This window comes from Neophocaena asiaeorientalis, unplaced genomic scaffold (assembly GCF_003031525.2).
Source record: "Neophocaena asiaeorientalis asiaeorientalis breed wild unplaced genomic scaffold, Neophocaena_asiaeorientalis_V1.1 scaffold629, whole genome shotgun sequence".
Lineage (NCBI taxonomy): Eukaryota > Metazoa > Chordata > Mammalia > Artiodactyla > Phocoenidae > Neophocaena > Neophocaena asiaeorientalis.
In genome coordinates, this window is record NW_020175468.1 from 6,374,999 (window position 1) to 6,386,337 (window position 11,339).

Genomic DNA, 11,339 nt, shown 5'->3' on the forward strand with positions numbered 1-11,339 from the left:
TTAGGCCAGCGAGGATGAGCCAGGCGGGATCCAGAGCGCACAGCTTGAGAGCCAAGAAGCCCACCACGGGATGCAGACAAGGTTGCAGGTGCCCCGTGTAAATTTGTGAGCAGTGGGCGCAGCCCGGGAGGGTAGGCACGGCAGAGTCTCGGAGAGCAACGGAGAATCCAGCAGCCTGGCGGAAACCATGCCCCCGGCCCCCTTCCGTGCCCACGGCAGCATCACCCATCAGTGACAGCGCCTTTTCACAGACTCTGGAAAGCAAATTCTCTGCACGTGCCGCCAGTCAGTCCTTCAGAGCTGGTGGTTGGGAGAAAACCGTTAGCCTCCTCGGGTCTAGGCGGCACAGTAGGCTCTGGTCCAGAAACAAGGAAACTGCTACAAGCAGCCCACAAAGCAGAGGGAGTGTAACGGATGACCCGGAAAACTTGTTATAGGGCAGAAAATACCGGGGAGGTGTGCATGCAGAGCCATGCCATCTGGGAGACACCTGCAGAGTCTAGAGAACCCAGCAGGTGGCTTGGGGAGGGAGAAGTCACAACACTGGCTGGAGGGGGCTCTGTGGACCAGGGTCCCGTCCCAAGAAGACCCCGTGCAGCCCAGCGCAGGCTGGGAGCTGGACTTAGCCTAGGGCACTGCTCTGTACTGGAAATGCGTGGTAGATCCCTCCAGAAAACAAGGAGACTGATGGAAGTGGCAGGGAGGGAGGCCTGGGGGGTGCAGAGAGAAGAGTGTATCGACTGACACCACAGCTTCAGAAGCTGGCAGGCAATCAGGAAATTGCCAGAAAAGTGGCTGCCCCGCCGCCTCCGTGCATGGAGGCTCTGGCCCTCTGGGCAAGGGAGTCCCCCTGCTGAGCCTGAGGGTTTCTAGAACTTGAACTCCTGGAATTTAGCCCAGGGATTGTGCTGACTGCTCTGTCCCTTTTTTTTTCTTAAAGAAGATGTTGGGGCTAGGAGTTTAGTAAGCTATTTATTTATTTTTGCTGTGTTGGATCTTCGTTTCTGCGCGAGGGCTTTCTCTAGTTGTGGCAAGCGGGGGCCACTCTTCATCGCGGTGCGCGGGCCTCTCACTATCGCGGCCTCTCTCGTTGTGGAGCACAGGCTCCGGACGCGCAGGCTCAGTAGTTGTGGCTCACGGGCCTAGTTGCTCCGCGGCATGTGGGATCCTCCCAGACCAGGGCTCGAACCCGTGTCCCCTGCATGAGCAGGCAGATCCTCAACCACTGCGCCACCAGGGAAGCCCTGCCGTGTCCCTTTACAGATGTGGAAACTGAGGCCTGGCCAGGGCAAGAGGTTCGGCTCAGGTGACCCAGATGGCCTTCGGCATTTTGAGATTTGTCCTCACGCTGTTTCCTGGCTGGGGGAGGGGCCGGGAGATAGTCGTGGTCCCTTGGGCTGCTTCCTGTTGGCCTCTGATGGAGTTTTGCTTTATGGGGGTGTGGGGAGGGGGCAGGCATAGATTACTGGGGCGAGTCCTTAGCACACTGAGACCATGTCCCTTACCTGATGACAGTCCCCCAGGAGCCCGGGCAGGTTGGAGGCCCCACAGCATTGCCAGTGTCACCCAGCATAGGGCTGCCCACGTAGGCGACCTCAAGGCGTGCTTGATGAGTGAGTGAGTGAGTGAGTGCCCTTGTCCTCCTGGTTATGTGCTCAGTGCCGCTGTGTACTAGGCCCTGTCTGGGACACAGATGAATCAGAACGTACCCCCTGCCACAGACACACACACACACGCCCTCAAGTAACTCACGGTATTGCTAGGCAATGAAGGCCTGGGGGGTGCAGAGAGAAGAGTGTATCGACTGACACCACAGCTTCAGAAGCTGGCAGGCAATCAGGAAATTGCCAGAAAAGTGGCTGCCCCGCCGCCTCCGTGCATGGAGGCTCTGGCCCTCTGGGCAAGGGAGTCCCCCTGCTGAGCCTGAGGGTTTCTAGAACTTGAACTCCTGGAATTTAGCCCAGGGATTGTGCTGACTGCTCTGTCCCTTTTTTTTTCTTAAAGAAGATGTTGGGGCTAGGAGTTTAGTAAGCTATTTATTTATTTTTGCTGTGTTGGATCTTCGTTTCTGCGCGAGGGCTTTCTCTAGTTGTGGCAAGCGGGGGCCACTCTTCATCGCGGTGCGCGGGCCTCTCACTATCGCGGCCTCTCTCGTTGTGGAGCACAGGCTCCGGACGCGCAGGCTCAGTAGTTGTGGCTCACGGGCCTAGTTGCTCCGCGGCATGTGGGATCCTCCCAGACCAGGGCTCGAACCCGTGTCCCCTGCATGAGCAGGCAGATCCTCAACCACTGCGCCACCAGGGAAGCCCTGCCGTGTCCCTTTACAGATGTGGAAACTGAGGCCTGGCCAGGGCAAGAGGTTCGGCTCAGGTGACCCAGATGGCCTTCGGCATTTTGAGATTTGTCCTCACGCTGTTTCCTGGCTGGGGGAGGGGCCGGGAGATAGTCGTGGTCCCTTGGGCTGCTTCCTGTTGGCCTCTGATGGAGTTTTGCTTTATGGGGGTGTGGGGAGGGGGCAGGCATAGATTACTGGGGCGAGTCCTTAGCACACTGAGACCATGTCCCTTACCTGATGACAGTCCCCCAGGAGCCCGGGCAGGTTGGAGGCCCCACAGCATTGCCAGTGTCACCCAGCATAGGGCTGCCCACGTAGGCGACCTCAAGGCGTGCTTGATGAGTGAGTGAGTGAGTGAGTGCCCTTGTCCTCCTGGTTATGTGCTCAGTGCCGCTGTGTACTAGGCCCTGTCTGGGACACAGATGAATCAGAACGTACCCCCTGCCACAGACACACACACACACGCCCTCAAGTAACTCACGGTATTGCTAGGCAATGGGGAGCAGTAGAGACAGGCTGCCTGAGATCCAGTCCCAACTTCGTCACTTACTAGCTGTTTTCTCATCCGTAAAATGGGATAACGGTAGTCCTCCCCATGACTCAACAGGTTAATGTGGCTAAAGGGTTTGCACAGCGTCAGGTACACAGCGAGCCCGCTTACTGTAGCTGGGGGAGGCGCTAGTAGCAGCAGCAGCAGAAGACAGACCAAAGAACCACTTCACAGGAGAGAAAATGAACGAAAGCCGTGGTGGCCTGGGGAGGCAGGCGGGGGCCTGGTACGGGGATAGGGGACGCCAGGGAGCACTTGGCAGAGGGTTTGCGCCCTGAGGCATTCCAGGGGGCAGTGCGGTTTGGGTGGGGTGGGAGGAGGATGGGTCATGCTTTGTCTCCCCCAGCTGTGCTGCCTGCACGCGGACATGCTGGGCTCACTGGGCCCCAAGGAGGCCAAGAAGGCCTTCGGCGACTTCTGCCACAGCTTCCTGGACAAGTGTGCGGTGAGAGACACCTTCGAGGGGGCCCCATCCCCCGTCCCCTTCACCCTGGACGCCAGCCTGCTCCTCCCAACCTGCAGCCTGCTGAGGGCAACGTGAAGGGCGGCCTGGTCTGGGGAGACCCTGTGCCAGCCTGGCCCCCCCTCCACTGCTCCCTCCCCTCAGAGCATCGTACCCACTGGTACTTGGGCTGCCATCCCATTGATCCCAACACTGCCCCCTTCACTGCCGAGTCCTCCCCTTCACTCCATTCTCTCCCCGGCAGATTCTGCGGGTGCCGGTCCCTCCCACCGTGGCCTTTGAACTTGGTAAGGAGAGGAGAGGGGATTCGGGGATGAGGAAGTGTTCTCTAGCAGGGGGGCCAGGAGACCCCCGGGACGGAGGCCATACTCTCGTGCTCCCGGGACAGGGGATTGTCCTTCCTTCTTCATGGCCCCCACAGCCCAAGGAAGCATAGCTGTCAGAGTCGAAGGGTGGGCGGGGAGTCACAGCCCCTGGAACTGGCCGCTGTCCCTGCAGACCGCACGCGGCCCGACCTCCTCTCCGAGGACGTCCAGCGGCATTTCGTGCAGGAGGTGGTGCAGACCCAGCAGGCAGCCGTCAGCCGGCAGCTGGAGGACTTCCGCTCCAAGAAGCTCATGGGCATGACACCCTGGGAGCAGGAGCTGATCCAGCTGGGGGCCTGGGTTGGGCGGGACCGCGCCACCTATGAGGCCCGGGAGCGGCACCTGGCCGAGCGGCAGCTGACCCACCTGGAGGACATGCAGTGAGTGGGACCAGCCCCTCTGCAGCCCAGAGGGCGCCCTCTGCTGCCCCGTTCCTTCCGCTTCCAGGCTCCCTCTGCAGCTGCAGCGTTTATTTCCCAGCGTTTGGGTTCCTCCCCTGACTTCTGGGGCCCAGCCCTGGCATTTTAGTCCATCTGGTTTTGCATCTTCCCTTCCCAGCTTTGCGGTCCCTCCTAGTTTCCGGGTCTTGTCCACGGTCTTGCATTCAGGCCTGGGCTTTGGGTCCTGTCCTTGCAACTCTCACGACCCCGGGTGAGAGTCTGGCCTTCAGTGATTGTCCTTCGCAGATGCGTCAGCAGCAGCCGCCCACCCCCCCGCCCCCGTCTGCCTCTCCTCTCTCCCTGTGCCAACTTTGGAGGGGACAGGAACCTGGACAATTGTGCTGGGTGGTCAGGGACCCCAGGCTTAGCAAATTTGTTACAAACTTCTTTCTTCTTCTTACAGACACACCATCTCTAACGATGAGGAAAAGAGGTGATGGAAGGAGAGAGGCCGGCGGGGAGTTTGGTTTTCTGGGCCCGAGGGAGGAGGGCCTGCCGCCTAGGGGCCTGGGCGTTGGGCAACACCTCTGGCTGCATCCTCTAAAACCCTCTCTCTCCCGTTTCCTCAGATACTCAGCAGGAAGTGGTCATGGGGCTGGTGTGGGAAGCGAACGGAGGGGGAGCTGTGAGGGTAGCAGGGTACCTGCATCCGTGGGAGTGCGCGTGGCAGTGTGTGTGTCTGTGTGCCCTCACCGTCCCCTCCCCACAGTGCTGCTGTGGTCAGTGCCATCACCCTGTACATGCGCCACCTCGGGGTGCGGACCAAGAGTGGAGACAAGAAGTCGGGGAGGAATTTCTTCCGGAAAAAGGTGCTTCCCTGAGCGCCCAAACCTGGCCCTTACCTCCCCAGAGACCCCCAGGGAGCCTCGAGACTCTGCACCGCTGGGGTCTGATCCCTCTTTGTTGGCATCGGCCCAGAAATGCCCAGCCCCCTCCTCCCCCCACCTTCCATAGGTGATGGGGAACCGGCGGTCAGAAGAGCCGACCAAGACCAAGAAAGGACTGAGCAGCTTCCTGGATGCCGCCCGCTGGAACCGGGGAGAGCCCCAGGGTGAGGTGCCCAGCCTCAGCCCCGCCCCGACTTCCCCATGCTGCCCCCACCTCATGGTCCCATCTCTCGTTTCAGCCCCCGATTTTCGACACCTCAAAGTTGAGGCTGATGGTAATAGTTCTGAAGCTAGAGCATCCATCCTGGGGACCTGAGAGAGAAGGGCAGGGGACCTACTAGGTCTGAGGGAGGAGGGGCGAGGGGCTGGGACTCCTGGCTCTGTGGGTGGAGTAGGGGTCTCCTGGGTGATGGGGAGGATGGGGCGGAGCCAGCATCTTGGATCCCCAGGCCTTTGTGAATTAGAGTCGCTGGACTCTCATATTCCCCTTTGTCCTTCACTGCCTCCCCAGGTGAGAAGCCAGGCCTTACAGAACGTAAGGGAGGTTTGGGGGTGCCCTCCCGGGACCGGAATGTCGGAGCCCCTGGGCAGGACACCCCCGGAGTTTCTCTGCACCCTCTGTCTGGGGACAGCCCTGACCGGGAACCAGGTGAGAGTTTCCTGGGCCCCACAGCAAAACAGCCCCTTGGTTCTCTGCCCTCCCTCCCCTGGTCACCAGGGTTATTGATAACCCACCCCTTCCCTCGGTTTACCCTTTCCACGGCTTTCTTCGCAAGCTCACACCTCTGTTCTGGTGGCAGGTTTCCCCACCTCCCTGGACTACGTTTCCCATCAGCCCCCGCGGCTTCATTTCCCAGAACCCTCTCTGAGTACATTACCAATCAGCCCCCCTTAGATGGTGAGCCCGGCTGCTCCATGAACTTAAGGTCTCACACTCCTTGGGTGGCTCTCAGCCCGCTGGATCTCAGACTGCTACTTGGCCAGGCCCGGGTTCAGACCCTGGCTCTGCGCTTGACTTGTGTTAGATCTTGGAAGTCACTCCCCACTCTTCGAACCTCAGTCCCCTCACCTCTAAACGGGTACATTCTCTTCCCACAAGTCCCAGCTGAGTGCTGGGAGAATGCATGGATGTGGAGGCATCCAGTCTCCTCCCCGAGTGCGAGGCTGGCACCCTAGTTTTGCAGCATCTGCACCCACTGAACCCCACCTGCCCATGACCCTGTTCTCAGAGGTCTTTCCGTCTGTCTGTCTCCCACTGAAGTATAGAGCAGCCACTTGGTGTCGGCCAGGCACTGGATGGCTTTAGAGGAACGGAGGCCCCCAGGGTGTGGGTCTCACCGTGGCAGGGACCTTCCAGCCAGCCTTGCTTTCCCCACCCCCATTATCCCCACAGGTGTTGACGCCCTCCCGGAGCTGGGGGACCCGCCCCCGCAGGGCCCAGCCAGCCTGGAGCCTGCAGCACCCCTGGAGAGCACAGAGGAGGGTGCTGACACGGAGAGGTGCCCAGGGCCGGGTGCAGGGGAGGTGCCGGGCGCAGGACCGGGCTTATGCAGTGCAGGGAGGGTGTGTGTTGGGGGTCGCACTGCCACTTGCACCTGCCTGTCCCTGAGCCAAGCCGTCTCCACTCTGCCCCGCTCCTCCCTCTTTCCGTCTTCTCCCTTTTTCTTCCGCTCTGTCTTTCCTCATCTCCCCTTTCCTTCTCTTCTGCCTCTCCTTCCTTTTTCACTGATTTTCTCCCTCCCCCTCCCCCCTCTCTTTCTCTCCTTTCCTCCCACTTCCTCTTCCTCTGCTTTCCCTCCCCTCAGCTCCTCCTGGCCCCTCTCCCTCTGCCCCCACCCTCCACCCTGCACTTTTCCATCTCTTCCCCCTTCTCTCTTTTTTTCCCCCCCTTCTCTTTTAAGCCTCCAGCCCAGCCGCCTTGCTCCTGCCTCCCAGTGCCCCTTCCCTCCATCCCCCAGCCCTCTGTGCTCTGTGCCTGGGGGCCCTGTCCCCCTCACAGTTGGGGGGCAGGCTCTGCCCCCTGCCTGTCCTTGTGCCGCTGCTTTGGGGACCCTTTGGCGGGTGGGGGAGGTGAGTTGGGTTCCATCCGGGTCCACCTCTGACCCTGTGCCCCTCTCTCCCCAGAAGGTGGAAGAGGTGGGTGCCTGGGCCCTGGGTGGGGGGAGGGCTGGCCCCTCCCCCATTTCTCCCAGCCCCTCCCCTCTCCCCATGGGCCACCCCCTCCCCTTCACCCCTGTGAGGGGTGGGTGGGCACGCCACCCTCAAGCCAAAGAGCTAAGTATTGAAATCCCCCTTCCCTCCCTCAACTCCTGCCTCTGTCCCCATCCCCCTGCCTCAGGGAAGGGAGGGGTCAGTTTTGTGCTCCATACTGGGTTCCCATCCCCTCCTCCACCAATTTCAGTATCCCTTCTGGCCACCCCCCTCACTGCCCCAGCACCCCAAAGTCACACTGGTCCTTCTGACTCTCTCTTCTCTTCTGTTGCATGTTTGATCTCTGTCCTGGTCTCTCCCTGTCTCTGTCCCTGTCCTGGTCTCTCCCCATCTGTCCCTGTCCCGGTCTCTCCCCGTCTCTGTCCCCGTCTTGGTCTCTCCCCGTCTCTGTCCTGGTCTCTCCCCACCTGTCCCTGTCTATCTCTGTCCTGGTCTCTCCCCGTCTCTGTCCCTGTCTTGGTCTCTCCTTATCTCTGTCCTGGCCTCTGCCTGACTCTGTCCTTGGCCTCGGGGTCCAGGCTGTCGGGGCGTCTGGGGCGCTCGGAGAGCCTGCGGGTGAGTGACCGCCGCCGGCCTTCCCGGGGCAGCCTCGGGGCTAAGGGCCGGGGTGGGGGCCGCTCCCGGAGCGACGTGGACATGGACCCCAGCTCCGCCACGGCCGTGCTTGGCCCTGCCCGACGAGCCACGTACGTCACTCCTCCCCCCCATCCACTGAGGCAGCCTGGAGAGTCAGGGAGGCTGGGGTGGGGGGTCTTTGCCAGAATCACCAAGAGCTGGGTATCAGATGCTGAGGTCACTGAGGGCCTCCAATGGTCACAGGAGAGGGGTAAGAGGCTTCTTTCCAGATCTGGGGGCTGGTCTGCAGCCCTAGGGGATGGGATTGGACACTATAAAGAGTTGAAGGCTCTTCTCTGGGATGCCCTGCGCTGGGGCCCTAATGAGGCCTCTGTCCCACAGCCCCGAGCCTGGAGATGAGGGGGAGCCGGGCCGATCGGGACTAGAGCTGGAACCAGAAGAGCCCCCCGGCTGGCGGGAGCTCGTCCCCCCGGGCACCCTGCACAGCCTTCCCAAGAGCCAGGTGAAGCGGCAGGAGGTCATCAGCGGTGAGTCACCCCCTCCAAGCCACTGCGGCCGAGGACACAGCCCAGCTCCAACAAAGTCAGACAGACGCAGGGAGATGTCCATCTCGGTGTTACTTACACCGGGCAGAGCTTGAAGGCAGCCCGCTTCTGACAGAGCACCGTTTGTTAAGTAAATTGTGGAATATTCCATGGAACGGAAATGCGGCCATTGTTGAAGTGACATTTCCAAAGAATTTTTTGTAGTGCGGGACAGTGTTGATGTTAGGAGCCAGACACGGTCTATAAAATGGTATTTCTAACGTGAGCCTTTGTTTCCTCATTTGGGAAATGTGGGCAGTGATAGTTCCTACCTCAAGAGACTGTCACAAAGATGAAGGTGAGATGATCGGTGTGAAACGTTCAGCAGTGGTGGGCCCAGGGTCAGAGCGTTCGGCTGCAGCCGCTGTTGTGACTGGTCTTCAGCGCTCGGGGGACAAAAAGATTCCCACCCAGAAAAGTTTGGGAAGATAATCAATACGTTAGCGGCGCTTACTTCTGAGCAGACAGATGACGGGAGTATCGTTTTTGTTTCGATCCTGCGCTGTGATTTCAACTCATTTGTGTGTTGAGGGGAGTTTGGCAAATGTACAGTCCTTTTGGAAGCTCATTTGGAAGTTACTTTACAGATTACTTAATAGTAAAAAGGGTTCTCATTCAGAATTTTTAGGGCAGTAGATAAATGCTTTTTGGGTCACAGATCCTTCTGAGGATCTGATCCAAACATTAGCAGTACTATCCAATAGAACTTTCTGGAATGATGGTAACATGCAATGTCTATGCTTTCCAGCATGGTAACCACCAGCCACATAATGGCTGTTGAGTGCCTAAAGTGTGGTGAGTACAACTAAGAACTGAATTTTGCATTGCATTGCATTTTAATTAAGCAATATTTGAAGAGCTGTGTGTGGCTCGTGGCTACCACGTCGGACAGCATAGCGGTTTCTCTCACCAGAAAAATATACATACGTAACACACAAAATGGTACATTTAGTCTCCGGGGACCTTTGGGGCCCCTGGAACTCGGGCCATCAACCTGTGCAGAGAGGGGGTCATTGTGCCAGAAACTGAGCCTGAGAAAACTTGCTGGACGGTTAGACATAAAACACAGCTGCAGGCAGTGAGGAGACCGACTTGTCTCGGTTTGCCTGGGTCTGTCCCAGTTTTAGCTCTGAAAATCCCATGTCCCGGGAAAACCATGGTGCGGGGCAAACTGGGACCATTGGTCGCCTTGTCTGGCTGCCCCAGCCAAAACAGAAAGGCAGTGGGGCTGAGGAGTTCTCAGTGGCTGTTTCAGGGGCACGTGACGCCACCCAGAGAGAATCATCCCTGTCCCGTCCCCTCCTCATTCCCCAGCCTGCCTCTGAGAGTGCCCCCCCATAGTTTGCACGCTCCCCAACCATGCCTCCTGCCCGGTGGCCCTGCAGAGCTGCTGGTGACAGAGGCGGCCCACGTACGCATGCTCCGGGTGCTGTATGACCTCTTCTACCAGCCCATGGCGGATGGGGGCTTCTTCTCCCTGGAGGAGCTACAGAACATCTTCCCCAGCCTGGACGAGCTCATCGAGGTGCATTGTGAGTGCAGGGCTGTGGCCCTACGTCCCACTGCCAGCTCTCTCCTTCGTTGCCTCAACGACAAACCCTGGAGCCTGGTCTCACGGGCAGCCTCTGTACCAGCTCTGGGGACGGCCCCACACCAGAACCCCAGAGCTCACATTCTAGGGACACATCATCAACAGGCAGGTGGTGGGGAGGGAGGGAGGGACAGGCCCACCGGCCCCATGGATCAGACACACCCACCTGCAGCCCGGCCACCCCGCCCGCCCGCCACCAGCTCCCGACCAGCTCTGCATCCGGTCTCACGGGCCCTGACGGCGCCCCCTCTCCTCCCTGCTCCCCGCAGCCCTGTTCCTTGATCGCATGATGAAGCGGAGGCAGGACAGTGGCTACCTCATCGAGGAGATCGGGGATGTGCTGCTGGCCCAGGTGAGCGTGCCCCCCCTTACCCTCACCCCGCCCCCTCCTCCTGGCAGGGGACCTGAAATGCAGGCCCCAGGAGACCAGGTCTCAAGCTTTCAACCCCTTTAAGACCCAGGGGTCTGGGCTCCTAACCTGTCCTCCTGTCTAGGCTGCCATCCCCATGTGAGGCCCCGCTCCCCCCAATCCCACCTGAGACACCCTCCCTGGCCTGAATCTTGCTGTAGTTTGATGGTACCGAGGGCTCCTGGTTCCAGAAAATCTCCTCCCGCTTCTGCAGCCGCCAGTCGTTTGCCTTAGAGCAGCTCAAAGCCAAACAGCGCAAGGAGCCTCGGTTCTGTGCCTTTGTGCAGGTGAGGCGGGGGGTCTGGGCCCCAGGGTCCCAGGGGAGGGGGGCCGGCGTCCTGGTCCCCAAGGCCAGCCGCAGCAGGGCCACCTCAGCACTGCCGTCCCTGCAGGAGGCCGAGAGCCGCCCCCGGTGCCGCCGCCTGCAGCTGAAGGACATGATCCCCACGGAGATGCAGCGGCTGACCAAGTACCCGCTGCTCCTGCACAGCATCGGGCAGAACACAGGTAGCCGCAGGCCCTGCCCCATGCTGCTGGGCCTCCGCCCCCTCGCCTCTAACCTTGGCCTAGGCACTGGGAGCTTCCAGGGCTGGGGTTCACCGGGGCTGGTCTCCCCTTGCCTGCAGGAGAGCCCGCGGAACGGGAGAAAGTGGAGCTGGCGGCTGAGTGCTGCAGGGAAATTCTGCACCACGTCAACCAAGCCGTGCGCGACATGGAGGACCTGCTGGTGAGCCTGGGCAGGACCCCCGGCTTGTCCCCGTCGGGGTCACTGTGGGCCGGCTCCAACTCTTGGCGTGGCGCCGTGACACTCCCTTCCCTTCCCCGCCCCGCCCCAGCGGCTCAAGGATTATCAGAGGCGCCTGGACTTGTCCCACCTGCGGCAGAGCAGCGACCCCATGCTGAGCGAGTTCAAGGTGGCCCCGCCCCC

General features: G+C 60.3%; 1 protein-coding gene across 1 annotated transcript in view; it reads left to right on the forward strand.

The window, feature by feature from the left end:
- The window catches only part of ARHGEF1 (Rho guanine nucleotide exchange factor 1), a 20,714-nt gene that overhangs the window by 6,478 nt on the left and 2,897 nt on the right, over positions 1 to 11,339 (forward strand). The window contains exons 5-21 of the mRNA XM_024768295.1: positions 2,580 to 2,649; positions 3,148 to 3,330; positions 3,593 to 3,635; positions 3,847 to 4,093; positions 4,557 to 4,586; positions 4,863 to 4,962; positions 5,108 to 5,204; positions 5,280 to 5,315; positions 5,552 to 5,689; positions 6,434 to 6,539; positions 8,209 to 8,354; positions 9,797 to 9,943; positions 10,272 to 10,354; positions 10,573 to 10,698; positions 10,804 to 10,918; positions 11,038 to 11,138; positions 11,248 to 11,325. Of these exons, the coding sequence (XP_024624063.1) occupies positions 2,580 to 2,649; positions 3,148 to 3,330; positions 3,593 to 3,635; positions 3,847 to 4,093; positions 4,557 to 4,586; positions 4,863 to 4,962; positions 5,108 to 5,204; positions 5,280 to 5,315; positions 5,552 to 5,689; positions 6,434 to 6,539; positions 8,209 to 8,354; positions 9,797 to 9,943; positions 10,272 to 10,354; positions 10,573 to 10,698; positions 10,804 to 10,918; positions 11,038 to 11,138; positions 11,248 to 11,325 (1,846 nt within the window). The remainder of the gene's footprint in view (positions 1 to 2,579; positions 2,650 to 3,147; positions 3,331 to 3,592; positions 3,636 to 3,846; positions 4,094 to 4,556; positions 4,587 to 4,862; positions 4,963 to 5,107; positions 5,205 to 5,279; positions 5,316 to 5,551; positions 5,690 to 6,433; positions 6,540 to 8,208; positions 8,355 to 9,796; positions 9,944 to 10,271; positions 10,355 to 10,572; positions 10,699 to 10,803; positions 10,919 to 11,037; positions 11,139 to 11,247; positions 11,326 to 11,339) is intronic.